The sequence below is a fragment of the Astatotilapia calliptera genome, chromosome 23, assembly GCF_964374335.1.
Source record: "Astatotilapia calliptera chromosome 23, fAstCal68.1, whole genome shotgun sequence".
In the NCBI taxonomy this organism is placed as follows: domain Eukaryota; kingdom Metazoa; phylum Chordata; class Actinopteri; order Cichliformes; family Cichlidae; genus Astatotilapia; species Astatotilapia calliptera.
The window spans coordinates 41,360,294-41,386,715 of record NC_137443.1 but is presented as its reverse complement, the minus strand read 5'-3'; the positions used below and the strand labels follow the sequence as shown (position 1 = coordinate 41,386,715).

The window sequence follows — 26,422 nt, the reverse complement described above, 5'->3', positions numbered from 1 at the left end:
CTCTGCCTTCACTGTTCCAGCATGTGTTTGATACAGAGCCATCATCAGGCCAGAACAAAGGCAAATCAAACAGCTCCAAGCTATTTTGCTGATATGTAAATCTACCTCATTTGGGTATCAAAGACTTGCCACACTCTGCACATTTTGTTTATCGTTAAATACTTTGATGGGGCTGCAGCAAAGAATGAGGTCTACAGTGCATCCAAATGGGGAAGGTAAGCTAAGACCTGTTGCGATCAGTGTGCGTTTAAAGACTCTTCCTCCTCTTGGGTTTATTAAAAGTGTACGTTTTCCACAGATCACATTTTTTGAGGAGAAGAAATTCCAGGGTCGCTGCTACAACTGCAGCAGCGACTGCGCTGACCTGCACACATACTTCAACCGCTGCAGCTCCATCCGAGTGGAGAGCGGCGTGTGGGTCATCTATGAGAAACCCAACTACAAGGGTTTCCAGTACGTCCTCAGCCCAGGGGAGTACGCCGACAACCAGCAGTGGATGGCCTTCAACGACAATGTCAAATCCTGCCGTACCGTCAAAAATGTAAGTTCCCCCCTTTTTTTCCCAAGTTCCTTCAACCACAAAATCCAACAGAGGTTTCACATAGACTGCTTCTGGAAATGTGTTTGTGCAGTCCCTGCAGGACAGCATTGTACAAGGGCACCAGTCCAGGCTGGGTGCTCACTGTTAAGCCAGCAGACTAAACAAGTAGACAATAGGAAGCACAACTGGCAGCAACTTTTAGCTTTTTCTTAAAGAAAAAAAAAAGATTAATGTATGTAAGAAATGTAATTTCTTTCTGTTTGATGGAACATTTTAGCCTCTTTAAGCTCATTGTTTTGATTTAATCAGTCTGTGCTTTAAACCAGTCTAATTGACAGTGCAATAGCAGCCAAAGACCAGCTTTTGAAGAGATTACATAATAAAAATGTAAGCCCATGTGAGCTGATAGCCTAGAGTGAAACCCTGCACATGTATTTTTTATCTTTGGGAGGAATTTCCAGGATTTTTCATAACACTAGCCATAAAATGAAAACGCTGCTCCAAAGTTGGCAGTGTAAATCTGCACCGAGTACACTGTGCTTTGCTTGTGTTTGCAGGTCTACGGTAGTGCGTGGAAGCTGAGGCTGTACGAGAGGCCGGACTTTGGTGGGCAGATGGTGGAGTGCTCTGATGACTGCCCATCGGTTTATGATACCTACAAGATGCGCGAGGCCTACTCCTGTGTGGTGACAGATGGTGCCTGGGTATTCTACGACCTCCCCAACTACCGTGGGCACCAGTACCTCCTGGAGCGGGGCGAGTACCGGCAGCACGGCGACTGGGGGGCATCTTCACCTGGCGTCGGCTCTTTCCGCAGGATCACAGAGTTTTGATTAACAGTCATAATGAAAAAGTGATGCACATGACAATCAATAAATGACTTATAAATGACTCAAGCAAACTGACTTTGTCCTTGTGGATTTCATCAAATGTGCCTCAAGCTCGATTTGGAAGAATGAATACATTAATAAAAACCAAGTCGAACTATTAAATCACGTTATTTTAAAGATGTGAAGACTTTTTGTGTGGCAGTTTCACAAAGTTCAGGAATCTGCAATAGACTCCTCCTTTGTTAGACCTCTGGTGTAAATACAACACTACAACTCCATGCCATGCCATATATATATGTCATGTACGTGTATGTATATAAATACATATATTATAAAAGAAAACTCTGCACTTGTATTAACGGGCTGAGCATCCTGATCTTAGTTTAAGCAGGAAATCATATCTCTCTCAGGTGGGAAAGAAGCAGGAGAACCGAGCAACTATGACAAAGTACAAAGAAACCAGTAGTTTCACTGCTGAAGGTAATTCAGTACTGATGATTTAATGTTGGATACCTTTAAATGATGAATTGTATCATTACTAGAAGGGCAATACTTAAAACATTGTTATTGTTATTTTAAGAATCTGGATCGTTCTTCAGTAACAACAGCGATCTTGTGGTGGCAGATTTAAAGGTGAAGATCATCGTGTGGGAGTTCACCCTCTGGGGAGCATGAATGTTCATATAAGCTGTGGCAATCTGCTTGTTACATTTAAAAGAAAAATCTGCCTTGATGATTCAATAAAGGAAAGGAAGTTTATCAAAATGACATTTGTTTGTGTGGAAATGACTAAGTGTGGAGTTAAGGTTCTGATGAATAACAGGGTGGGAACAGGAGATCACCTTTTGTTTGTGTTGGTTCCTTTTAAATGCAATCCTGCTTGTTTCCTAAACATTACCTAACCTTCACCACAGTGTCGTGCTGAAGACCATCACTTGTGTCCTCATGCATTGTTTCAAATGGGAGTTTTTCCCTGCATCATGAACAGTGCATGGAATCAGCTTATTTACCATGGAAAGGAACGCTAGGGGTAAATGATCGATCAAATTACTGCTTACTTGTTATAATATGGATTAGTTATAAAATGTGTATAAATATCTCCAGCAGAGTCTCTGGTGCCTTCCTGCTGTGTCACTGACTCAGCTCAAAACGTTTCATATCAAACCAACTGTCCTGCAGTGCCCTTGTTTTTGTCAGCACGCTCTGCTGCATCCAGTGGCTTTGGGATGCTTTGCACTGTGCATTTGCATTGTTTAGGGAAACAGGATTCACTGCTTCAGAACAATGTGATAAGCCTGGATAAATATTTGAATCAGTGATTGAATAATCCAGTTCACAGAAAGCAAGCCATGTGCTTAGTTTTATTGTCCTTGTTCTGTATAAAGTGAATATAGGAGGTGGCTGCTTTAATGTTTTATATCACACCAAACCTGTTGATATCGACAATGGAGAAGGTACTGTATGTTTAAGACAGGCACATGTTTGTGGCAATATGATTCATGCTTATACCGTATTTTGAGATGAATGAGTACAAAATGTGTTTGTTTTACCATAACAGCCACTTCCTAGAGTTCAGTGAGTGCAACGTTTCATCAAAACTTGTTTTCTCAGATCATCTTTTACGAGGACAAAAACTTCCAGGGTCAGTCCCACGAGTGTGACAATGATTGCAGTGACCTGCACACCTACTTCCCCCGCTGCAACTCCATCAGAGTGGAGGGAGGATTCTGGGTAGTCTATGAAAGACCAAACTACATGGGCTACCAGTACGTGCTAAGCCCAGGAGAGTATCCAGACTACCAGTATTGGCTAGGTATCAACGATTCCATCAGGTCCTGTCGAATTATTCGAAATGTAGGTGACTATGTGTGTGAATGGTGTATAATCAATTCACAATATAATACAGAAACCAACAATGCAGACATTCCCATTCTTTCATTTGTTCCTTCCAGGTGGGGAATTCATGGAAGCTGAAAGTTTGGGAAAAGCCAAACTTTGAAGGTCAGTCGATGGAGATGGCAGACAACTTGCCTGCCTTCCCCGAGAACTGGAAAAGCAACAATGTCCACTCTTGCAAGGTGTTCGAAGGAGCCTGGATCTTCTTTGAGCACCCAAACTACAGGGGGTGCCAGTACCTGCTTGAGAGGGGCAAATACAGGAGGTACGCTGAGTGGGGGGGCATGCAGCCCAGCGTTGGATCCATCCGCCGGGTTAAAGAGCAGTAGCCACTGACAAATCTTTGAAAAAAATAAAAACAAGGAAAATAACTAAACATGCTTAAAATAAAGTCATGATAGAAAATTAAACATTGGTTGTCATTTATTACCCATGATCCTTTTCACTCATTATCCATATTGTGTTACATTTAATCACAACATTTAAAAAAAATCAAATTAAAGCTTTTTTTAGACTTTAAAACTTAATATATAAATAATAAATATTGATTTAAACTGGACAAATAGTGAAATAGTGAAAGTCATTTTAAATCATAGTAAAATAACTACAAGAACTTTAGGTTAAAATTTGCACCAGTATATAAACTCACGTGCACGTTATGCATGCACAAAAGAAATATATTAGGTTTTTTTTATATCTAAGCTTTTTATTAATTATATAAATGAGTATATTTATTAAGAAAAACAGGAGAATACACACAAAATTTTATTATTTAATATTTATAAGATGATGTAATGGTCAATGGTTTATATTTATAAATATTTTATATCTAACTCTAGTAGTGAATAGTGTTCAGGTGGGAAGGCTGTGCATGTGACAATAAGAACAGCTATAATAATAAACAAGAGGATAAGTTACAGTTGACTGGGCAAACAAAACAAAAACAGAAAAATAGAAAAAGAGTATATGTGATGTAATGTAATGTAACATGAAATACAAAACACAATAATACATGCTGAAACAATGTTTCCATAAATATTAAGATAATAGCAGCTATATCCTACTGTATATTACTGTATACTTGTATTCTATTGTACATATTGTATATCTTATTCCTCTGCTCCTCTGTCTCTCTGGCTGCATTGAGCATATGTATGACAAAAGAATTTCCCTCGGGATAAATAAAGTTCTTCTTATCTTCTTATCTTATCTTATATCCTCCTGAGAACCGAGGAAAAAAGAATCTTCCCACTGAACTTTGGAGCTAAAAGAAACCACCCAAACACATGAATATCAATGGAAAGCCCAGGATGTCCTGTATTTAGTACCAAAAATCAATGTCCATTACAGAGGACATAAATGATTAGGCTGGTTCTTTGGAGGATATGGGAGGTGACATGAATGAAGAAGTGATTTTTCAGCAACAATATTTCTATTTTTCTAGAGTTAAACAGCATTCAGTCAAAATTTCTGCATCAACACATATAAAGGCCATGTGCTAAAACAATTGCAGAATCAGCTAATGTGCCGATGTTAATGGAGAGCTCATTTGAATGACAATGATTCCCCTGGCAATGCAGTTCATCAGCCTTTATTTAAAAGTGGACTGCCGGCAATGCAGTGTGTATGAGTGGCTTTAATCTGATTGGGTGAGGAGGAACACGAGGCGATTATGGAGCGCACAGGGAAGGTAAGCGCCACAACTGTGCGACATGATAATGCCGTAATGACCTCACGCTAAGCTGTGGGTGAATTGCTTCTTGCTAAATGGCGTTGAGCTGATGTCCTGTCAAATGTTAGTTTGTTAGTGTGACGAGCGGGCGGGGCTTTTGTCAGATATAACCTGATATAACCTGAAGTGCATGAATGTTCCTGCACAAATAAATAGATGGTAACCCTGACAAAAACCTTAAAGCTGAATTATTTCATTTTTAGCCACTAGGGAGCAGCACAAAAAAGTGAAAGTCCAACATTTGCCCTGCGTTAGTACAACAAACTTATCTATAACTATCTCTAACGTATAATTCAAATTCTCTGTCAAAAGAGTTATATCAGCGGTGTTGTCCATAGAGATATGGAGAGTTTTGGGGTTTGCTTTACTTGCACAGCTTTTAATTCACACTCTTGCTTGCAGATCTTTTTTTACGAGGACAAGAACTTCCAGGGTCGTTACTTCGAATGCAGCAGTGACTGTCCCGAGCTGAGTTCCCACTTCAGCCGCTGTAACTCTGTTCGGGTGGAGAGTGGAGCCTGGGTCATCTATGAGAGACCCCAGTATATGGGCTACCAGTACGTCCTCTCTAAAGGGGAGTACCCCAACTATCAGAGCTGGAATGGCTTCAATGACACCATTCGCTCCTGTCGCTTCATTAGATATGTAAGTCTCAGGAAGCAACCACAGAACTAGAATACTATGTATACTTTCTTCACTGTAATTTTTTTTGAGAGCAATGCAACGCTGTGAGAAATGTTCTCCTCCTTACAGGATGAACAAATGTGGTCTTAGCTGCTTAAAGTTAAAGGAATTCCTATCAATTATTAACATGTTCTTATTTTTAAATCTTTAAGCCATCCACCAGGCACAGGATCCGCATTTACGAACGTCCAGACTTCAGTGGCCAGATGATAGAGTTTAGCGAAGACATGCCCAACCTGCAGGACCGCTGGCGCTACCGCGACATCCACTCGGCCCACATCCAGGACGGCACCTGGGTCTTCTATGAGCATCCGAGCTACAGGGGGCGCCAGTACCTGCTGGAAAAGGGCGAATACAGACGACACTCGGAGTGGGGAGCTCTTAATCCTTCTGTAGGCTCCATTAGACGCGTCGTGGACTTCTAGATCAAAAGCTCACTTGCCTTTTCTTGCTTTCCTCCCGTCGCTTATTCAAATGAGCAAATAAACCCACAGGCATAGACAAACAATGAACTGCTGTGATTTTATTTCTTGTTGTTTTAAACCAACCCAAAAAAACAAAACAAAATAAAACAGGATAAGTTCCACTTTGCGGTGCCCGGCGGGAGTTTTTTTAATTAGCGTGCCAACAGCTGGCGGCTCGTGGTAAAGCCTAGAAATAAAACTGCTGAAAAAAGCCTGCTGGTAATTCAGGAGGGTTCACCAACAGGGGCTAGTGGTATGCCAGCAGCCAGCTATTGTTTATTTGTGCCAGAGGTGGCAGAAATAATACAGCAGAGCAACAATATCCACTGCCCAGCAGGTAGGGTTGCCAACTCCCTGAAAAATAAATAAGGGACACCTCGTGGCCAGGGCCGGGCGACCCAGTTGTCTTCACCCTTCCCAGTTTGGTGAATTTTCTAGCTCTTTTTTTGTGTGTGAAATTATTTTTTTAACCATTTGACTTGAAGTTGATTTAAGTAGATGCATATTCTATTCTTTGTGATATGAACACATGTGAAGCAAATGATCATTTAGCCATTTATTTTTAGCTCAAAATGACAACATTAACACAGTAAAACAGGTCTCTTTCTTAAACAGAAGCCTGTCATGCTTAACTTTTGAAAATATAAGTAAATCTTTCTTTAAAAGAACTCTGTCCTGCTTAACTTAAAATAATAGAAAACAATAGAAAGAAAAATATTCTTGTAACAGTGCACATTTAGTGCATTTAGTACAATTGGCTTCAGTTGAGGTATTATTTCAGCTTTTCTAATCAGCTGCTCCTGTTTGTAAACCCGCTTGTTCCCATGATTATGCATCATAACTCATCATCATTATTCATCTATGTATTACTTTTATGTATTAGTCATCTATTTGTTGTAATCATCTATCCTTGCAGTTGTTTATTACACAAAATAAATTATATTATCACACTTCTGGCCACATAGCGCTGATATTCACTGCACATGCCCATATTAACTTTTTCCAGCCAGGTGTTTTCCTTTTCCCATTCTTCCCTTTCTCTGAGGGGAACAAACATTGCTGCTCTAATGCTGGGCTCACACTGTGCGATTTTTGGCCCATTTTGAGCCGATTTTTGAGTGATCGGACCGATTTTGGCCTTCATCGTGCGTCGTGTAGTATACGTGGGGTAACGAGAAGTGATTAACACCTCACGACCAGCTCCCGATCATCAATCGCTCGTGAGGGTGTCACCACAGGCGCTCACACTGCTCACGCGCAAACACGTAAACGTCGGTGAAAAAGACGGAGCAGCACGGCAGTGCAGCGTGTGATCTGGACACAAGCGATGGAGGCACAACTTGTAGAACTTTGAAAAGCTCATCCGAGCCTTTTCGATGTGGCATCACAAAATTATCACGACCACAACAACCGTGAAAATAGTTGGATCTACACTGCTGCTCAATCACAGCTGCCTGATCAATGTTTTTCATTAGCAATTTAGCAAAGTTGATGGTGGTGGTGTGTCTGTGTGAGTGAAAGACAGAGAGAGAGCGCGAGCGACAGATTTTCTGTTATAACCTTCATGTTATGGAGGCACAGTGTGAGCACTCAGGTCGCATCAGAGCATCGGTGAGAGTGTGAGACCTGCATCGTGACCTACCAACTTCTAACCCCTGCGAGTCAATCGTGCAGTTTGAGCAGGAGCTGAATAACGTGACTGAAAAAAATCGCACAGTGTCTGCCCAGCTTTAGGTGTACTGTCGTCCGAGACTTGCACCGCAGTGTCGGCGTTTGTTCCCCTGTTGGCCATGCTTCTTGTTGTGGTCATCTGTTGTCTTCCGGTATTTTCTCCGTAAGCGACCTTTCCTCGACCAATGAGATGAGCGGTAATCTGAATTGTCATACTCGAATTGTCATAAGTGTGCTGTCAGCTCATTGGTCACAAAGCAGGAGAGGGGCTGGGAATTATGTTTTCAAACAAAGCGTTAATTCCATAAACATTTATAGACTACTTTTGATTCTCACTGTATTACGGGACAAAGTGCGTCCCTTATTAGCTCAATACGGGACGTGTACTTTTGTTTCGAAATACGGGACGATTCCGTATTTTAAGGGACGGTTGGCAACCCTACCAGCAGGTGCCCAGACAACAACAGCAAAAAACTGTCACCATGTCAGACAGCTATGGTTCGCTGATACACAGTACTGCGGATATGATGCAGGATGCTGATTTTACGATTTATTTAACTTCATCAACATCTGCCTGACCTGGGCTCAAAGTAGTGCCTTTACATTTGATACAGTGCTTTAATCCAACACTGGTAATGGTTTGCATTAATGGCTCTGTTACGCCCGTCTAGGGGTACAGGAACGTAACATAAGAGTTAAAAAAGGAAGTGACCCCGCCCCGGGCCCCAAAACCATACACAGAAAAACCAATTTCTTAGTGAACGGTGGTTTATTTGTCTACACTGAAAATGAAGCTCCGGGGTGAACAAAGGCCAAAATAACAAACAAAACAAGCTAAGTCAGGTGAGGAGGTGCTATCAAAAAACAGTACAAGGAAAAATAATAAGGCAGCTCACCCCTTCTGTATCAGTGCTATTTACAAGTGAAAACTAATGTACACACTATATACAAAGCTCGGTAAGTCACGAGAATCTCAAACAAATGTCACAGGTTTTGGAAGCCAGGGTCAGGTCTGCTGCTGCTGTCAGTGGCTGCCCCGGGACAACTGCTGGTGAGGGATTTTGAAAGCAACCACATGATCAGGGGACCAATCGGCAGCCGTCAGCTTATCCAATCAGGGACCTGCAGAGACTTAAAGACACAGACAGGACAAGAAACAGCCACCAAGACACTAATAATAGTGAATGATTTACTTATCCTTTATAGTTTAATTATTATCTTTTAATAATAATTAAACGATACCTTTAGGGTTGCCAGGTAGGTTTAGGGTTTGGACAGTTTGTCCCTCTCCAATCTGTATTTTTCATTCTTTTTCACAATGTGTTTTCAGCCTTTTATGGACTTTCTGACCTTTGACTTTCTGGAGAAATGAGCTTGTGTCTAAATCCATTCATTAACATCAGCATATGTACATGATGACGATTAAAACTTTTTTTTAAATAAAAAAATAAACAAACACAAGAAACAAAGCTAAATTGTTTCTTGTGTTTTGTAATTGTATTATAATTAACAACTAATTATAATACCAACTAATTAGGCTAATTGACAACAGCTCAGGAACATGATTGGGTATGGCCTCAGGAACACTTCCTTATCACTGTCTTTGAACACAGTTCACTGTGGCATCCACAAACGCAGGTTGAGGTTGTATCATGCAAAAAAGAAGCCACAAACATGATCCAGAAACACTGCCGTCTTCTCTGAACCAAAGCTTGTTTATAATTGACTAAAAGAAAGTGGAAAACTGTTCTGTGGTCAGATGAATCAGCACTTGAAATTCTTTTTGGAAAAAATGAAATCTGTGTACTCTGGACTAAAGACTAAAGGAACCATTTGCCTTGTTATCAGTGCTCAGGTCAGAAGTTTGTGTCTCTGGTGGTATGGAGGTACATGAGTGCCTGTGGAACTGGCAGCTTGCACATCTGGAAAGACACCTTAACCAGCATATACAGATTTTAGATCAACATTTGCTCCATTCAGATCACATCAAACTCAAAACGAGCTAATATTGCTCTTAAAATTATACAATGTCTCAATTTCAGTGTGTTATTTTCTTTTCAGCTGTAATTAAAAGATGGGGTTACGTGACTTATCATTACATTTTTATTTTATTTACACTTTACAGTGTTCTGACCTTTTGAGAAGCGGGTTTGTCTTTGAATTTGTAATCTGTGAATTAATTTATTATTAAAGTGCAAAGTCAATGGTGTCAAAGGTGAATCTGAGCTGAGAGCTGCTAATAAGTGGTCAGTGCAGAGCAGCTGGCTTTTAGGGGTTTGTGTGCAAACGTTAGAAAGTTTAGGAGGAGCACAAAACTATGCAGGGAAAAACAATGTGATCTAAGATCTCTGGTTCTATGAGAGCTGAGGTAATTTATCACTCTATGAGGACTAAAGGATGTAGGCATGAGAGCCACCCAGTGGTTTAACAACTGCATTTCACATGACAGGAAATAAGTGTAGTAAAAAAGCTTTAAAACTGTGCGATTTAGTAAAAAAAAAAAAAAAAAGAATATCCATACATCTCTGTCTTTTTTAATCCTGATATTTTGCCTTGTGATCTGTTTATGTAAAATTGACTAAATATTGTAAATCAGCATAATCCCTGAGAAGTAACTGATCCCATATTTAGAGCTAGTCAAAACAATAATTATTATACGGGTGTAATTTTACTTACAATACTTACCCGTTGCTGTAGGTCAAAATGGGGTGATAATTTATCATATGTGACAACTTCTGTTTCCCTAATAAATATACAGATAAAAAGGGAAAAAAGACATCAACACACAACTGGAACATTTGATAAGAAGCTTTAAGACTGCAGTGTGTAATTTCCTGTTCCAGGATATGTTCAACTATATCACGCTTGTTGATCTGCCAGAACGGAAGAATAAATTTTAAAAAAAATCTGTGATGTGATATTGTGCACAGTCGTAGACGTGCGGTGGCCGAGCAAACAGGAGACACTGCAAATCAGTAACAGAGCTGCTGAGCTCAGCTGATGTTTGAACTGGAACTTTTATCACACGCACAGATCCGTTCTGGCATCTCCCCACGCTGATCGAGCACTTTCTAAGTCGAATGCAAACAGTCGGCGCAGCCCTGCAAAAAAAAAAAAAAAAAAAAAATCCACCTGAAGAGGTCAGTCAGTACGAAGCCATAAAATAAACATTTACACGCATTTTCACTGCTAGCAGATCAACATTAACCCTTTAATGCTGAACAGCTGCTCTTTCCTTCCTGTTGTTTGGATCCATTAATTGTAAAGTCGGTTTTATGTCATCAGCTCTGTCAAGTTCCTTTTTAATAAATACATAATATATTTGGGACAAAAAGAGCACAGGGGAATAAAAGAATTACTAAATCTATATTCAGTGGGTGATGCAGTCTGCAGAACTTTAAGCAGAAAAATGCACAAACACCTTATAATATGCAATGATTTTTCTCCTAGGTAGACAGGAACACTGTATTTGTTTAGAGCAACATGTTGATAACTGCAGGGTTTGCAATGTTGTAGCTTTCCAAGCATTGTAAAGAGCCACCTGTTATTGTGGAGGTACTGTATGAGGGGATTTACCCTGTAATCATGTGGAATTTCTTTGGGTGATCACTCTGCAGCAGCAGGTAATGAAGTGGAATGAGATCAGAGTAGAATTAAAAGTGCAGCAAGGGCTCTGCCACCCACTGAGATGAATACTCTTCAAACAGTCATGTGCGATGCTGGATTAAACCCGTCGAACATTTGACAGTTTCCCAGTTTTTACAGGACTACTTAAATATCCTCAGTGTTACATGCAGTCCAGGTCACGGGAGTCTTTTTGAAGTCTTATCCCCACAAAAACACATATTCTGCGGTAGCTTCCAAAAACTGATGGATGTGCCTTCAAAAAAGAAATAAACTGTAACTGGGGCAATACAGGTAGCTGAGGAGGAACATGTGAAAGAACTGCATTAGGGTTGGGTACAGTTTTCGGTATTCCACAGTCCTGAGTAAGAAATGCTCTAAGTAACAAAGATTTGAAGCTTTTCTAGGGTTAATGGCCCTCAAAGCCAAATTTAACCTTTTCATACATGTTCAAGTGCTTTATCTATCTTGCATTCACACCTATGGACGATTTACAATCACTAGTTAACCTAAAATGCGGATTTTTGGGAGAATCCGGAGTACTGGGAGGAAACCCACATAACCACATGGAGTTTGTGCCGTCTCCACACAGAATGGGATGATAATGAGGCTGGGAGATAGGACCTACTGTACTTGCTGTGAACCAACAAAGCTATAAAGCCTTTTAGGGTCTTATTGTAAAACGACTGTTAGTCTGATAACCTGATGATGCTCCCCTGTGCCTGTGCTCACCTTTATAGTGAGTATAACATTGGTTCATCTTATTCCAGGCTGAAGCTAAGAGACACATTTTTTATTATTTCTTTGACTTTTTTTGTTAAATTATTACATATGCAACTTCCCCCCCAAAAAACCCTTGTAATTGACTGTAAGGTTTAATAACAGTAACACTAAATATATGATCTACTCAGTGGTGGTTGTCGTTGTAGTTCCAATTGTAACATCATAAGAGAACAATAAAATTAAGGAAATCAATTATTATTACATGGCAAGTATTTCTCTCTCTTCTTGCTATAGTGTTTATTATGATCTGTGGCAGGAAAGATGATCTCATGAATATAACCTAGTTCGGGTGTCACACTCATTTTAAATGCAATTTCAGCAGTTTTTCTACTTGATAATGAAATGATGTTGTAGTCAGTGAAAGAAAATTTGTCAGCGTAACTCTTTGGGCTTAAATTGTGAAAAAATAGTGTAGAATTAAATATAGTAGATTGTGTATTACATTATTACTTTGGTGCAGCATGCATGGTCTAAAGATAAAGATCTCTTTATCTCTGAATTATGCCACATTCAGAAGTTTGCAGACGACACAGCCATCATGGGGTGTATCTGGGATGATCAGGAAGAGGAGTACAGAAGTCTGGTGAGGAACTTTGTCGCATGGAGTCACACAAACCACCTGCAACTCAACACCTCAAAGACTAAGGAACTGGTTGTTGACTTCGGGAGGTCTAGAGCAGGTCCACTGCCGGTTCAGATAGAGGGGGAGGAGGTGGAGGTGGTCAACAAGTACAAGTACCTCGGGCTGTGGGTGGACAATAAACTGGACTGGTCATGCAACACAGAGCACCTGTATAAAAAAGCCCAAAGCCGACTGTACTTCCTCAGGAGGCTGAGGTCTTTTAACATCTGCAGGAAGCTCCTGAGGATGTTTTACCAGTCAGTGGTTGCTGGAGTACTTTTCTATGCTGTGGTGTGCTGGGGGAGCAGCACAGCAAAGAAGGACTCATCCAGGCTGGAGAAACTGATCAGGAGGGCTAGCTCTGTGGTCGGCATGAAGCTGGACACTCTGGTGACAGTGGCAGAGAAAAGGACATTAAAGAAACTGATGGACATTATGAACAATGCTGGGCATCCTCTGCACACGGCCATTAACCACCAGAAGAGTCTGTTCAGTGACAGGTTGCTTCTCCCAAAGACAAGAACTAACAGACTTAAAAACTCCTTTGTCCCACACGCCATCAAACTGTTTAACTCCACTCTGGAGGGGAGAGGGAGGGGAAACAGGAGGACAAAGGAGGGGGGAACAACTAAGCTGTAGTGCCTCTTCACCTCACTGTACAATACCTTGTGCAATACTTTTTGTAAATAGTCAACAGTGCAATAGACCTCAATACTTGAAATGTGCAATTCACTTGTATTTTTATTTTTTATTCCTATTTATTCTATTTATCCCCTTTGTATATTTTATTTATATTTGTCTCTGTATTTATATATGTGTGTGTATGTGTGTGTGTGTGTGTGTGTGTATATATATATATATATATATAATATTCTGTAACTCTGTAACTTCTGTCGGTGCTGTGCTTTTTTGGAAATTGAATTTCCCAGAGGAACCCACCCGAGGGATATATGTGTGTGTGTGTGTGTGTGTGTGTATACGTGTGCATATATGCCCTGCTTCAAATTTTCTAAAGCTGCCAGGCATTATGTTTAACACCCCTGATTTAGTTGAAATCAGTAGGCTATATAATAAACCAGCAAAGGCATGCTTTTAGTGCTATTTTCATCATTATTGTTCCCGTGTAGAAGTTACAGATGACCTTGAATTTGGTTATTTATTTACCTGTTTACTTTATAAGACCTTAATTGCAGCGCTGGCACTTTAAGACAGTCCTGGTTTCATGAATGAAACGCAGCCATTCATAAAAAAACAGCGGGGGCCGGGCCACAGAGCAGCCTCGATGACGATTGGCTCGCCTTCTGACTGACTCTGAGTTCCAGCCAATGGCAGGGCAGGAGATCGTTCGTTTTAGCCGCAGCTATCAGAGTCCTTCATTGAGAAAAATCCACAGCCGAGTGATTAATCGAGGTGCTGCATGGGATGTAGGGGAGGAAATCTGCGACGAGTTCTGTTTTCACACTGCCAAGAAACTTCACTTACCGAGTGAGTCTTCTTCTTTTTGTTTTTATCTTACCGCTTTAGTAAAAGCTGGCGCCTGCTTGCCTTTAATTACATAAACACCAGATGCATGGTCGCGGTTTTTTTTTCTTTGCTACAGGCTCCGAGGGGAGCACATAGGCGTTCAGAGGCTAACGCCATTTTCTTAAAAATCTAACTCAGCGCTGCGTTTATTCCCCGCGACCGTCTGCCTGCCTGCAGTGCGGCATTTCCGTCTGCAGCAGCCTTTTTTTCAGCTTGTTGGCGCCGGGAATCCTTCACTGTTTGTCTGTGGCGAAATTTCTCAATGGTGAGCGGGTGTCTCCCCCCCCCCCCTCCTCCTCCTCCTCCTCCTCAGCCTCAGCCAGTATCGTGTTTCACTTCATTGAGAAAAACAAGGAGGACTCAACGAGCGTCACGCGAAACTCCATTCACAAATCTTTCACTTTAAGCGAGGATTTGTTGCTAACGTTAGCGGAGTTAGTTGGTGTGATTTCTCCTCGGTGGTGTTTGTAGTCACTGAAGCAAAGCCGAGTGACACACACACACACACACTAAATCGTTTGTGGAGGTTACTTTAACCGAAGACTAGACAAAACGTTACGCAACGTCGGGGGCTGACCTTTTCATCTCTTGAAATAGTTTTTCACTGTTTACTTTTGTCCCATATTTCACGAGCTTTAGTTGGACTCTTGAGCAGTTTGAGCCAGGTCAATAACCCCCTTTTTTTTGTTTGAAGAAACATTAAAAATGTATAAATTTACAAAGCTTTGAAATCTGGTGTAGTTAAGAGGTGCAAAACATTGTTTAAAATAATGTCCCATATCTTTATCGCATATATACGTTTATCGGCTACTTTAGGTACACCAAGAAACCAGTTTGAGGTGATCTGAGCTTTATGACGTTGTGTTGTTCTGCTGGATGGGTACACTACGGTCATAATGGGATGGGTATGGCCAGCAATAAAGCTCAGGTAAAGTGTGGCATTTAACAATGCCCAGCTGGCACAAACTGCAGCACTACAACCAGTTATCTGGTCATCTGAATGTCACAGAAGAGATCAGGCAGCTTTCTCCCCCCCTTGTCTAATTATTGGTTAGCCTGTGCAAATTTTAGCCTGTTTCCTGGTGACAGGAGTGTCACTCGGTGTGGTCTTCTGCTGCTGTTGCCTGTCTGCTTCACGGTTTGAGGTGTTGTGCATTCAGAGATGCTCTTCTGGTTGTACCAAGTGGTTATTTGATTTATTTGTTTCCGCCTTATTAGATTGAAGCAGTCTGGTCATTCACCTCTGATCTCTAGCATAAACAGCCTTAGTAAACTCTAGAGGCGATTGTGCGGGGAAACCCAACAGTTCAGCAGTTTCTGATATACTCGCACCAACAACCATGCCACATTCAAAGCCACCTAACTTCCATTTCTTCCCCATTCTAATGCTCACTTTGAACTTCAGCTGGTCACCTTGACTGTGCCTAAATGCACTCAGTTGCAGCAATGTGATTAGGTATTGGCATTATTAGCTGAACAAGTAGTTTGTTTGTTTGTTTTTTAAATGTTTCTTCTTTAATCCTATCTCTTGGCAAGCAAAGCATCAAACCATTTTAATTCCTGTCTTTTCAAACATAGCATTGTCATTCTTTGTACATATGCTTCTCTGTACGTCATTAAAGTTGGCACAGCACAGCCAAAGGAAAAGACGTCATGTTTTATTTGACTATTCAGCTGCTTTCTTTTCATTGCCTCAAATCAGCCTTTGAAGAGCGATTCCTCCCGCAGCTTCACGTCAGTTTATTCATGTCAGATTTGCGTACTGCAGATTGCATAATTCTTTCTGTGACAACGGGGCTTTTATAGCCACTGTAAACAAACATGCCAAGTCATGTGAAAGGGATGATGGTAGTATGGATGGAGGGGCTAGTCCTGTAGGGGGAAAAATAGACTACGATAGACTTGGATTTCTGCTTAATGACTCCAGTATGTTCAAAGTATATCACTTCCTCACTGCTCATCCCAGGGTGAAGACTCCTGCAACATGGAGGCCTTTTATGATCAGCAGGTTCCCTTTGTGGTCCCTGAGAGTGTGAGTTTGAAACGTTATGGTTTTATATTCTTATCTTTTTATTGTCTTGCTGCATGTGTGCTGAGTTTCATTCCTTTGCCCATTTCTGCAGAAATGTCACACACAGGAAGCAGCAAAGTGTCTCAGCGATAGGAAGAGGAAGTTCATGGACACCGAGCTGGCTCAGGACACAGAAGGTACATATAAAACTCAACTGCAGTTTCATAGTCAGTCTAACTTCTTGTGAGTGCCAGGATAACATCTGTCTGCTGGATACAAACAATGTGGGGAGAAATTATATTCATAAATTTGCTAATAGGATTATTTTTTTTCCCCTCCCCTGTTCTTTCAAGTGCCCCTCGTGGTCTTTGGTATTTCTTTAATAGGTCATGCTTCTCTGACAGTCTTATATAGGCCATTTGTTGTCATTAATTACATGTGAAATGTCAAATAATTGCGCCCACACACATTCTAACAAATGAATGTGAAACCATCTTCCAGATCTATTCCAAGACCTGATTCAGCTCCAAGAAATATGGATCGCTGAAGGTGAGCATCCCACATTATACAAATGATGTGTGATAGTTGATGAGAGGGGTCCTTAAACGGCATGTCTTTTCCTCCCTCTCAGCTCAAGCTACCGATGACGAGCAGTTTGTCCCGGATTTCCAGTCCAATAACTGTGAGTACCTGCTTCTTCTTGGATGTTTGGAGAGATCACGATTTCAGGTTTTAGCAGTGGTGCGCACTATTTATGCACGAGAGTATTTTTGTGAGAGCTTTATGATGGGTCTGGAACTGAGCGTTGGAAGTTGGTCTTTAACGTGGAGTTGGACATAAGAGGGTTGGCACGTGTGATCACATTGCACTGTCAGCTGTTGGCTCTCATTTAGGATCTGTGCAGCTTCCTGCTCAAATGGATAAACTCCACTGAACTTACCAGATTGTGACTCGTGATCTCAAAGGTCATTGGTGTAAAACCAGTTGTTTACAGTGCTCTCATTCGTTGGTGTTTCCATTCACCTTGGAGCTTTGCCAGTTAAATGATAGTCGTCATGTACCAGAGGAAATGAGGCGAGATAAAAAAAAAAAAAAAAGTACTGTACTTAAAAGTGTTACAGATAACGCGGGCGATGAGGAAATGGTGCGTTTAGTGCTCCTGCCAAACACGTATTGCATATACTTATTGTTGCCGTAATCATAGCTGCTTCAACACAACGACTCCCCGTGCGGACAATAAAGCTGACGGAGACCGTGTCGTGGATGGAAACATTAGCGGCCTGGCGTCATCGGCGCAGCATACTGATGAGAATCTCTACAGATTCCTGGAAAGCTCAGATCAGATAGGGGTAGGTTTCCTTTCTTTCACAGACGCAGGAGTCGGGAGCAAACGCTGAAAGGGACGATAAAGGAAAAACTTTATGCTAAAGCCTGCATTGCAAACTGGAAGAGTGCAACTTAAAGATGTGCAGAGCTTGTCTATTTAATGTGAGGTGTCATTGCTACTAAATTATCAACATGAGCAGATAAGAGTTAGGAGGGAAATATTCAGGGTCTGAAGCGCTGGCGGTAAACTCTAATTTGGATCTGAAGCCGTTCTGCCACACCAGCAGGCAAATGTTTCCACCAAAGCTGCCATTTAATAGGTCTCGAGTGTGTTTTGGTTATGGAAGTGCTGCTTCAACAAACACATTATTTTCCCAACCAGTGTTCCCAGAGGTAATGTTGCGTAATCCTAACTGTCTAACCATTACGCTCACCAGGGATCCAACACTAGGCAGTTGGAGGCAAATTAGGAGTGTGAGACTTGTGTAACTGTGCAAAAGATGAACTGATGATGATGAAGTCAATTAAAATGCCTTGGCATTGAATAGGGACAGAACATTCAATTTTACTCATTTGAGACAGCAAAAAACACAGTTTTGAGATAAAGACTGACTGATGTTCATATACTTGTAATACCGGGGGGGGGAATAAATAAATTTTAGGATATTGGAAGTTAAAGAACTGAAGTAACACAGGTGGGGGAAAATCAACAATTAGATGACCCCTGTGAGCAAGCACTTGGTGACAGTGGGAAGTAGAAACTCTCTTTTAACAGGAAGAAACCTCCAGCAGAATCAAACTTGGGGAGGGGTGGCCATCTGCACTGAGGCATTGGGGTTGAGGGGAGGGCAACAGGACAGACGAGACACTGTGGAAATGCAAAGTGTTGTACAGAGACACTGTGTTGAGTAGAACACTGCATCATGGGAAGCCCTGCGTAGCCTAAGCTTATCACCTGATTCTGCCTGAACTATGAGCTTTATCAGAAAGGAAAGTTGTTGTTTTTTTTAAAAGACTAATCTTTGAAGCAGTCCACTTGGCCATCTAATGTAAGGGTGTTCATTCCATGCTCTGCAAACATGTATGTATTATTTGCCTGTGTGTTTTTTGCAGTGATGTTTCATGGACTGGCTGCCAGCAAAGTGAAGCGTGAACCCAGTCCGTCCAAAGACTTCTCTCCCTGCAGAACGCCTCAGGCTGACATGTGCCTTTACAGCTACAGGTAACCATTCATGTTTTTAAACCTGTGTGTGATATACTGCAATACCACCACCACACACCTGGCAGACAGAACTTTTGGATGATGTGTTTTTATCTGGTCTCCTTAGTGCCTGTGAGCCCGCTCCGACTCCATCCTCCACACCTGCAGTACAACAACGTGGCTCCATCCACCCTACTGGACCTCCACCTTTACAGAGGCAGTTACAGCCATCTACCCCTCAGCTGACCAACAACTGCTCCCCAAACCACACTCCTGCCCTTAGCCCCTCCCACCTCCGCAACCTTCCACAGGCCAATCAAAGCCAGCAGTTTGCTATGCCACATCCTCCCATCGGCTCTTCCAGTGTGTCGTTCAATGCAGAACAAAGGTAAGCTTTAAAATAAATCTATATATATATATATATATACACACGCACGCAGGCACGCGCGCGCGCGCGGTTTAAGCTGGAAGCGAATGAGGTTCAAACCTTTAAACATCCACTTCTTTCCACACTTCAGGTTCCAGCGGCAGTTGTCGGATCCCTGCCTGTCTTTCCTTCCTCCAAAGAAGACCGCAAACACGCCATACCACCCCGCCATCCGTGACGGGAGGCCAATGTATCAGCGCCACCTTTCAGAGCCTCTGGTTCCCCACGCTCCCCGGGGTTTTAAACAAGAACTGGTGGACCCGAGATATCCAGAGCCAGGGCCTCCTACGTCAGGTCTGGCACGTCCTCAGACTGCCTTCAACCATGTCACAATTAAACAAGAGCCAAGGGACTTTGGCTATGACTCGGGTATGTTACCCTTAGTGTGGCGACGGCATCTGAATAAAATGTATTCACGTCTGTTAGGGTAACAGGCAGTCTTGCCATAGGTGAAACATTCAAATAACTACAGGCCTAGGCTCAGACACTTTACATTTGCTTGCAGTTTATGAAGAATTGTGACTTTTGTGCCTTTCAGAGGTTCAAACATGCCAGCCGTCATCCTTTGAGAAGTCTGCTTTGTACCAAAATAACAGTGCAGGTGAGTTTGTGTCCTGGGTTTAAAAACGCCTTTTCATGCTGCCACAGCCTTTTTACTCTATTCTTTGCTCCACAGGATTTGGTCCAGACAGAGAGCAGTGTCTGTACTATGATGACACCTGTGTTGTGCCGGAAAGGCTGGAAGGTAAGACACGGACTTCCAAAACATCCTTGTTAACACTTAGTGTATAAGACAAAGGAGGGAAGGACAATATCATTTAAGGCAGTGTGCTGTGAGTTGGCGGTATTGTGTTCGTTATTGGCATTTGCATACACCAGGTTGAGTATTCTGTTTCTAATGTTGTAACTATGTTCTGTCCAATGAGATGTGATTTAAAAAAAAAAAAAAAAAAAAAAGCATAATTTATTTATTTATTTTTTTTAAATGAGCAAACGATCAAGAAATTGGTTTTAAAAAAAAAAACAAAAAAAAAAAAACAACCAACCAACAAAACAGCACAAAAGCAGGAAAGGTGACTTCTGCGTGTCTTCACCAGGTAAAGTGAAACAGGAGGGTCTGCCGTACCAGCGCCGTGGCTCCCTGCAGCTGTGGCAGTTCCTGCTCACACTCCTGGACAACCCAGCCAATGCACACCTGATCATCTGGACGGGGCGAAACATGGAGTTCAAGCTGATTGACCCCGAAGAGGTCAGCTACTGCATACCTAATGTGGAACTTTGAGAAGCTTAATATTCTTAAGACTGGGGAAAAACAACATTTTAAAGCCATATATTAATTTTTCCCTCCCCCATCATGTTTTTAGGTGGCTCGGCTCTGGGGGATCCAGAAGAATCGACCTGCCATGAACTACGATAAGCTGAGTCGCTCGCTGCGGTACTATTATGAAAAGGGCATTATGCAGAAGGTAAAGGCAGGTCATGTTCCACTTGAGTCTTCCTTTACTCCTATGTTGTTGTAATCACAAACTATTTAAAAAAAAAACAAAAAACTAGCTATTGGGCTCTTACACTGAAGCACTGAGTTTCTGACCTCTTATTTCTAATCTTAGCCTCTAATGAAGCACATCTGGAAGCCATCCAGTTTAATGTTTTGAGTTTTAAAAGACTTGAGGTTATTTTATTTTTTATATATATATATATATATATATATATATATATATATATATATATATATATATATATATATAAAAATATATAAAAAAAACACCCAGCACGCCCCTGCGGGCGGTTTATCCTTCAAGCTCGGGTCCTCTACCAGAGGCCTGGGAGCTTGAGGGTCCTGCGCAGTATCTTAGCTGTTCCCAGGACTGCGCTCTTCTGGACAGAGATCTCCGATGTTATTCCCGGGATCTGCTGGAGCCACTCGCCTAGCTTGGGAGTCACCGCACCTAGTGCTCCGATTACCACGGGGACCACCGTTACCTTCACCCTCCACATCCTCTCGAGCTCTTCTCTGAGCCCTTGGTATTTCTCCAGCTTCTCGTGTTCCTTCTTCCTGATATTGCTGTCATTCGGAACCGCTACATCGATCACTACGGCCGTCTTCTTCTGTTTGTCTACCACCACTATGTCCGGTTGGTTAGCCACCACCATTTTGTCCGTCTGTATCTGAAAGTCCCACAGGATCTTAGCTCGGTCATTCTCCACCACCCTTGGGGGCATCTCCCATTTTGACCTCGGGACTTCTAGGTTATACTCGGCACAGATGTTCCTGTACACTATGCCGGCCACTTGGTTATGGCGTTCCATGTATGCCTTGCCTGCTAGCATCTTGCACCCTGCTGTTATGTGCTGGATTGTCTCTGGGGCATCTTTACACAGCCTGCACCTGGGGTCTTGCCTGGTGTGATAGACCCCAGCCTCTATGGATCTTGTACTCAGAGCTTGTTCTTGTGCTGCCATGATTAGTGCCTCTGTGCTGTCTTTCAGTCCAGCTTTGTCCAGCCACTGGTAGGATTTCTGGATATCAGCCACCTCCTCTATCTGCCGGTGGTACATACCGTGCAGGGGCCTGTCCTTCCATGATGGTTCCTCGTCTCCCTCCTCTTTCTTGGGTTTCTGCTGCCTGAGGTATTCACTGAGCACTCGGTCAGTTGGGGCCATCTTCCCAATGTATTCTTGGATGTTCCTTGTCTCATCCTGGACTGTGGTGCTGACACTCACCAGTCCCCGGCCCCCTTCCTTCCGCTTAGCGTACAGCCTCAGGGTGCTGGACTTGGGGTGAAACCCTCCATGCATGGTCAGGAGCTTTCTTGTCTTTATGTCAGTGGCTTCTATCTCCTCCTTTGGCCAGCCTATTACCCCAGCAGGGTACCTGATCACGGGCAGGGCGTATGTGTTGATGGCCCGGATCTTGTTCTTACCATTCAGCTGACTCCTCAGGACTTGCCTGACCCTCTGCAGGTACTTGGTGGTTGCAGCCTTTCTAGCGGCCTCTTCATGGTTCCCATTTGCCTGCGGGATCCCCAGGTACTTGTAACTGTCCTCTATGTCTGCAATGTTGCCTTCTGGTAGTTCAATCCCCTCAGTTCTGACTACCTTCCCTCTCTTTGTTACCATCCGACTACACTTCTCCAGTCCGAACGACATTCCAATGTCATTGCTGTATAGCCTGGTAGTGTGGATCAGTGAATCGATGTCTCGTTCAATCTTGGCATACAGCTTGATGTCATCCATGTACAGGAGGTGGCTGACAACTGCTCCGTTCCGTAGTCGGTATCCGTAGCCAGTCTTGTTAATGATCTCACTGAGGGGGTTCAGGCCTATGCAGAACAGCAGTGGGGACAGAGCATCTCCTTGGTAGATCCCGCACTTGATGGTAACTTGTGCTATGGGCTTGGAGTTGGCCTCTAGTGTTGTACGCCACATCCCCATTGAGTTCCTGATGAAGGCTCTTAGGGTCCCATTGATCTTGTACAATTCTAGGCATTCCAGTATCCAGCTGTGGGGCATTGAGTCATAGGCCTTCTTGTAATCAATCCAGGCAGTGCACAGGTTGGTCAGTCTGGTCTTGCAGTCTCGGCTGATTGTTCTGTCTACCAGTAGCTGGTGTTTTGCACCTCTGGTATTCTTGCCAATTCCTTTCTGTGTCCCGCTCATGTATTGACCCATGTGCCTGTTCATCTTAGCCGATATGATGCCTGACAGGAGCTTCCATGTAGTACTGAGGCAGGTTATTGGTCGGTAGTTGGAGGGATATATATATATATATATATATATATATATATATATATATATATATATATATATATATCTCCTCAAGCTCCCAGGCCTCTGGTAGAGGACCCGAGCTTGAAGGATAAACCGCCCGCAGGGGCGTGCTGGGTGTTTTATATATATATATATATACTACCGACCAATAACCTGCCTCAGTACTACATGGAAGCTCCTGTCAGGCATCATGGGAGCTTTATATATATATATATATATATATATATATATATATATATATATATATATATATATATATATATATATATATATATATATATATATATATATATATATATATATATATATATATATATATATATATATATATATATATATATATATATATATATATATATATATATATATATATATATATATATATATATATATATATATATATATATAATATTTTTATTAAAGGCATTTATTTATTTATTTATTTTTTTGTGTGTGTTGTTGTACCAGGCTATTAAACATCATCAGTGTTGTTTTTTTTCTGCTGTTTTGGTCATTTAAACACTGAAGTCCATGGAGACTGACTCGCTGTTTAAACCAGCCTCAAGTGGCCGTTAGAGAAACTGCAGTTTTCTGTCCTCAACATTTTGTCATCAATTTCCAAATTTTTGAGAGATTACTTTTGTTTGATTATTATTATTTATTTATTTATTTATTTATTTATTTATTTTTAATTTCTCAACTCAAACTCTTTGCAGGTGGCCGGTGAGCGGTACGTCTACAAGTTCGTGTGCAACCCCGAGGCACTTTTCTCCATGGCTTTCCCAGACAATCAGAGGCCAAGTCTCAAGCCTGACCCGGATGCTGTCCTACCTCCCAGCGAGGACGAAGGCTCCCACCTCCCCAGCTATGAAGATGACGGGCCTTATCTGGCTGAAGGAGTGGAGCAGTGCATCCAAAGACTGGGCCTCCCTGACGGCTACCCGTACTAGACTCCACAGCCTGGCAGCTGAATTATTTTTAACACGATGTAACCTATATTTACGGAGCAGTGTTTGAGAATTTTTAGTATGTACCTACGTTATCTGTCACAAAGACGCAGCATTTGAAGAAGTTAATTTCACAAAAAACAAATTATTATTAAGCCAGAAAGCTAACAAAAAAAATAACTGATGGTTAAACCCAGAAAATGGGGAAAAAAACTCATCGTAGTTCTGATTTGGTTTCACGTATTATAATATTCTAAAAATACCTGGAATTTTAAGATTAGTTTACATTTGAGCAGTCAATAAGATTACAACATGTATCTAGAAGGAGAAGGCTTTACTTTACTTGGGAGACTTGTGATGGGTAAAATGGTATTGAGTCAGGTTTGTTGGGTGGGATAGGCAGTTGTAGCAAAATGAGGCTGGTTAAATTACAATGACAGTTTTATTTTTTGTAAAAACTGCATCGGTCCTGAAATATTCCAGCTTCTTGTAAAATTGTGATGCTCAATATTTTTTTTCCCAAGCTTTTTTTTTTTTTTTTTTTTTTTCCCCTTCAAAATGCTCCATTTTTATCTTTAAAATTCTTTTTGTTAGTGACAGTGCTCTTGATGCCAGTTGTATTTTTTTGTAGCATGGCCATCTTTGTAGTCCTCTTGCTTGTGAACTCTGGGATTTGTATTACAACCAAAGTATCTCAAAGCCATGGCAGTCCTTTACTGTTTCTGTTTTAAACTGCTTGAAAGGGACTGACTTGTATTTTCAGACCTATGAATTATCCTATAAACATCTGTTTGAAATGTTTTGTGTTCCTCTTCTTGTTTTCAAAGCTGATATTTTTTGGCTTTCTATGGACTCGTAAGCTTTTCCTATTGCTGTTTTTGACAAAGGTACTGCTTCTATTTTTGATTCAGTGATACTCTGATGCGAATAATAAGCATGGACTTTCTTATGAATGCATCAGCAGTTCATGTCCTCGGATAGTTTTCTGCATTTTGTAGAGTTTATTTGCTTCGACATGTAGAAAAAAAGTGTATAATTATATATGGATATATTTTTGCAAAAGGCTGCAATTTGTCCTGTTGAAGTATTTCTTCAGCCTTCCAAGGATTTACCCATGAACTCCTGGAGCTAGATGGTGGATGTAAAGGTATATTTTGCTATCTGATCACATGGTTGTATAACATACTGACACTGGTCTCTCTTCTGCCCTTGGATTCTGTTATTCGTGCCTTCTGTTGATCTTTACTGATAAAATAAACTATTTTACTCTTTTCTCTCGCCTCAGTTCATTATTTCAAAACTACTACCACGTGAAGAAAAGAGAAAGTCTCCCCTGAGAAAGCAGCAGCGCCCTCTGCAGTTTGTTTAGAAGTGCAAAAGCTTTGCAAGACACACTAACCATCCTATTAGAAAATGAGCTAAAAGAGGGCCTCAGATTAGTTTCTATATTTAAACTGTCATTTGTATTATTTCAAAACAAAATACCGAAATATTAAGTGATGTCCTTGTTATCATAGTATTCCTTGATGCTATCTCCACTGAGTGAGCAGCGGCGCCCTCTGCAGTTTGTGTGTGGAAGTGCAAAAGCTTACAGCACCTGGTATTCCCAGGCGGTCTCCCATCCAAGTACTGACCAGGCCCGACCCTGCTTAGCTTCCGAGATCAGACGAGATCGGGCGTGTTCAGGGTGGTATGGCCGTAAGCGAGAAAGCGATTCGGAAAAAGCCTTTTTATACATGCGGTGACGACACACATACCCTTACATTTTGATCTTCTATATATAAGTTAAAGTCTCCAAACGACAAGAGCTGCTGTTCATCTTTGTTCTTACAGGCATGAACAGTTACATTTCTGCGCATTTGCATCTATTTTCTGTCTTTAATGAGAATATCAGTTTTCCATCTTGTGTTCCAGATAAATCAGTTTAATTCTAAGATTGCATTTCTACAAAAAAACTGCAGAGGGCCCTGATGCTCACTCAGGGGAGACAGCTTTAGTAAATACTTTAGTAATTTACAAAACTTCTGTAAGTGCTGCTTTTATATTTTGTGTAAAACTAATAACTAGGGATGGGTATCGTTTAGGTTTTATCCGATACCGGTGCCAAATCGGTACTTTTGAGACGGTGCCGGTGCTCAAACGGTGCTCAAACTGGTGCTTAAAGAATGGAGAACACAAAATTGGTCCAAAAACCTCTCATGTTCAGCTGGTTTTTTGTAAAAAGATAACAATGTTAGCCTTTTCTGCAGCTATGGGGCATATATGGTATCACTCTTGGCTGGAAGCAGTGCTTAAACAATGAAAAAAACACAAACTTTGTCCTAAACCTCTCATGTTTAACTGTTTTCCGCTTTTTCTTTGGTCATTT

General features: G+C 41.5%; 4 protein-coding genes and 1 non-coding gene across 5 annotated transcripts; 4 read left to right on the top strand and 1 right to left on the bottom strand.

Moving 5' to 3' along the window:
- Positions 1–59: 59 nt before the first annotated feature.
- LOC113016015 (gamma-crystallin M2-like) lies at positions 60–1,442 on the top strand. The gene is made up of 3 exons (XM_026158458.2): positions 60–215; positions 299–541; positions 1,099–1,442. The coding sequence occupies exons 1-3, from the start codon at positions 207–209 to the stop codon at positions 1,372–1,374; spliced, it is 528 nt and encodes a 175-aa protein (XP_026014243.1). The 5' UTR covers positions 60–206; the 3' UTR covers positions 1,375–1,442.
- Positions 1,443–2,666: 1,224 nt separating this feature from the next.
- LOC113016010 (gamma-crystallin S-1-like) lies at positions 2,667–3,677 on the top strand. Its single transcript, XM_026158451.2, has 3 exons — positions 2,667–2,825; positions 2,983–3,225; positions 3,324–3,677. The coding sequence occupies exons 1-3, from the start codon at positions 2,781–2,783 to the stop codon at positions 3,594–3,596; spliced, it is 561 nt and encodes a 186-aa protein (XP_026014236.1). The 5' UTR covers positions 2,667–2,780; the 3' UTR covers positions 3,597–3,677.
- Positions 3,678–4,798: 1,121 nt separating this feature from the next.
- On the top strand, positions 4,799–6,191 carry LOC113016014 (gamma-crystallin M2-like). Its single transcript, XM_026158457.2, has 3 exons — positions 4,799–4,957; positions 5,402–5,644; positions 5,836–6,191. The coding sequence occupies exons 1-3, from the start codon at positions 4,940–4,942 to the stop codon at positions 6,106–6,108; spliced, it is 534 nt and encodes a 177-aa protein (XP_026014242.1). The 5' UTR covers positions 4,799–4,939; the 3' UTR covers positions 6,109–6,191.
- A 7,986-nt stretch (positions 6,192–14,177) lies between these two features.
- Positions 14,178–25,327, top strand: LOC113015997 (ETS translocation variant 5-like). Its single transcript, XM_026158435.2, has 13 exons — positions 14,178–14,332; positions 16,338–16,403; positions 16,495–16,579; positions 16,884–16,931; positions 17,014–17,064; positions 18,822–18,930; positions 19,037–19,297; positions 19,428–19,705; positions 19,875–19,937; positions 20,013–20,081; positions 20,434–20,585; positions 20,701–20,802; positions 23,824–25,327. Exons 2-13 carry the CDS (start codon positions 16,356–16,358, stop codon positions 24,055–24,057), a joined length of 1,500 nt encoding a protein of 499 aa, XP_026014220.2. The 5' UTR covers positions 14,178–14,332; positions 16,338–16,355; the 3' UTR covers positions 24,058–25,327.
- Positions 25,328–25,639: 312 nt separating this feature from the next.
- LOC113017044 (5S ribosomal RNA) lies at positions 25,640–25,758 on the bottom strand. The gene has a single exon (XR_003271375.2). It is a non-coding gene; the product is annotated as a 5S ribosomal RNA (ribosomal RNA).
- Positions 25,759–26,422: the final 664 nt, after the last annotated feature.

Bases quoted from the DNA above. Each gene is read 5' to 3' on its own strand.
- LOC113015997 (XM_026158435.2), top strand. From the start codon at position 16,356: ATGGAGGCCTTTTATGATCAGCAGGTTCCCTTTGTGGTCCCTGAGAGT. The intron at 16,404-16,494 runs GTGAGTTTGAAA...CCATTTCTGCAG, and splicing joins CCTTTGTGGTCCCTGAGAGT to AAATGTCACACACAGGAAGC. The intron at 19,938-20,012 runs GTGAGTTTGTGT...TTTGCTCCACAG, and splicing joins GTACCAAAATAACAGTGCAG to GATTTGGTCCAGACAGAGAG.
- LOC113016010 (XM_026158451.2), top strand. From the start codon at position 2,781: ATGTTTTATATCACACCAAACCTGTTGATATCGACAATGGAGAAG. The intron at 2,826-2,982 runs GTACTGTATGTT...TTGTTTTCTCAG, and splicing joins TGATATCGACAATGGAGAAG to ATCATCTTTTACGAGGACAA. The intron at 3,226-3,323 runs GTAGGTGACTAT...TGTTCCTTCCAG, and splicing joins CCTGTCGAATTATTCGAAAT to GTGGGGAATTCATGGAAGCT.
- LOC113016015 (XM_026158458.2), top strand. The intron at 542-1,098 runs GTAAGTTCCCCC...TTGTGTTTGCAG, and splicing joins CCTGCCGTACCGTCAAAAAT to GTCTACGGTAGTGCGTGGAA.
- LOC113016014 (XM_026158457.2), top strand. The intron at 5,645-5,835 runs GTAAGTCTCAGG...TAAATCTTTAAG, and splicing joins CCTGTCGCTTCATTAGATAT to CCATCCACCAGGCACAGGAT.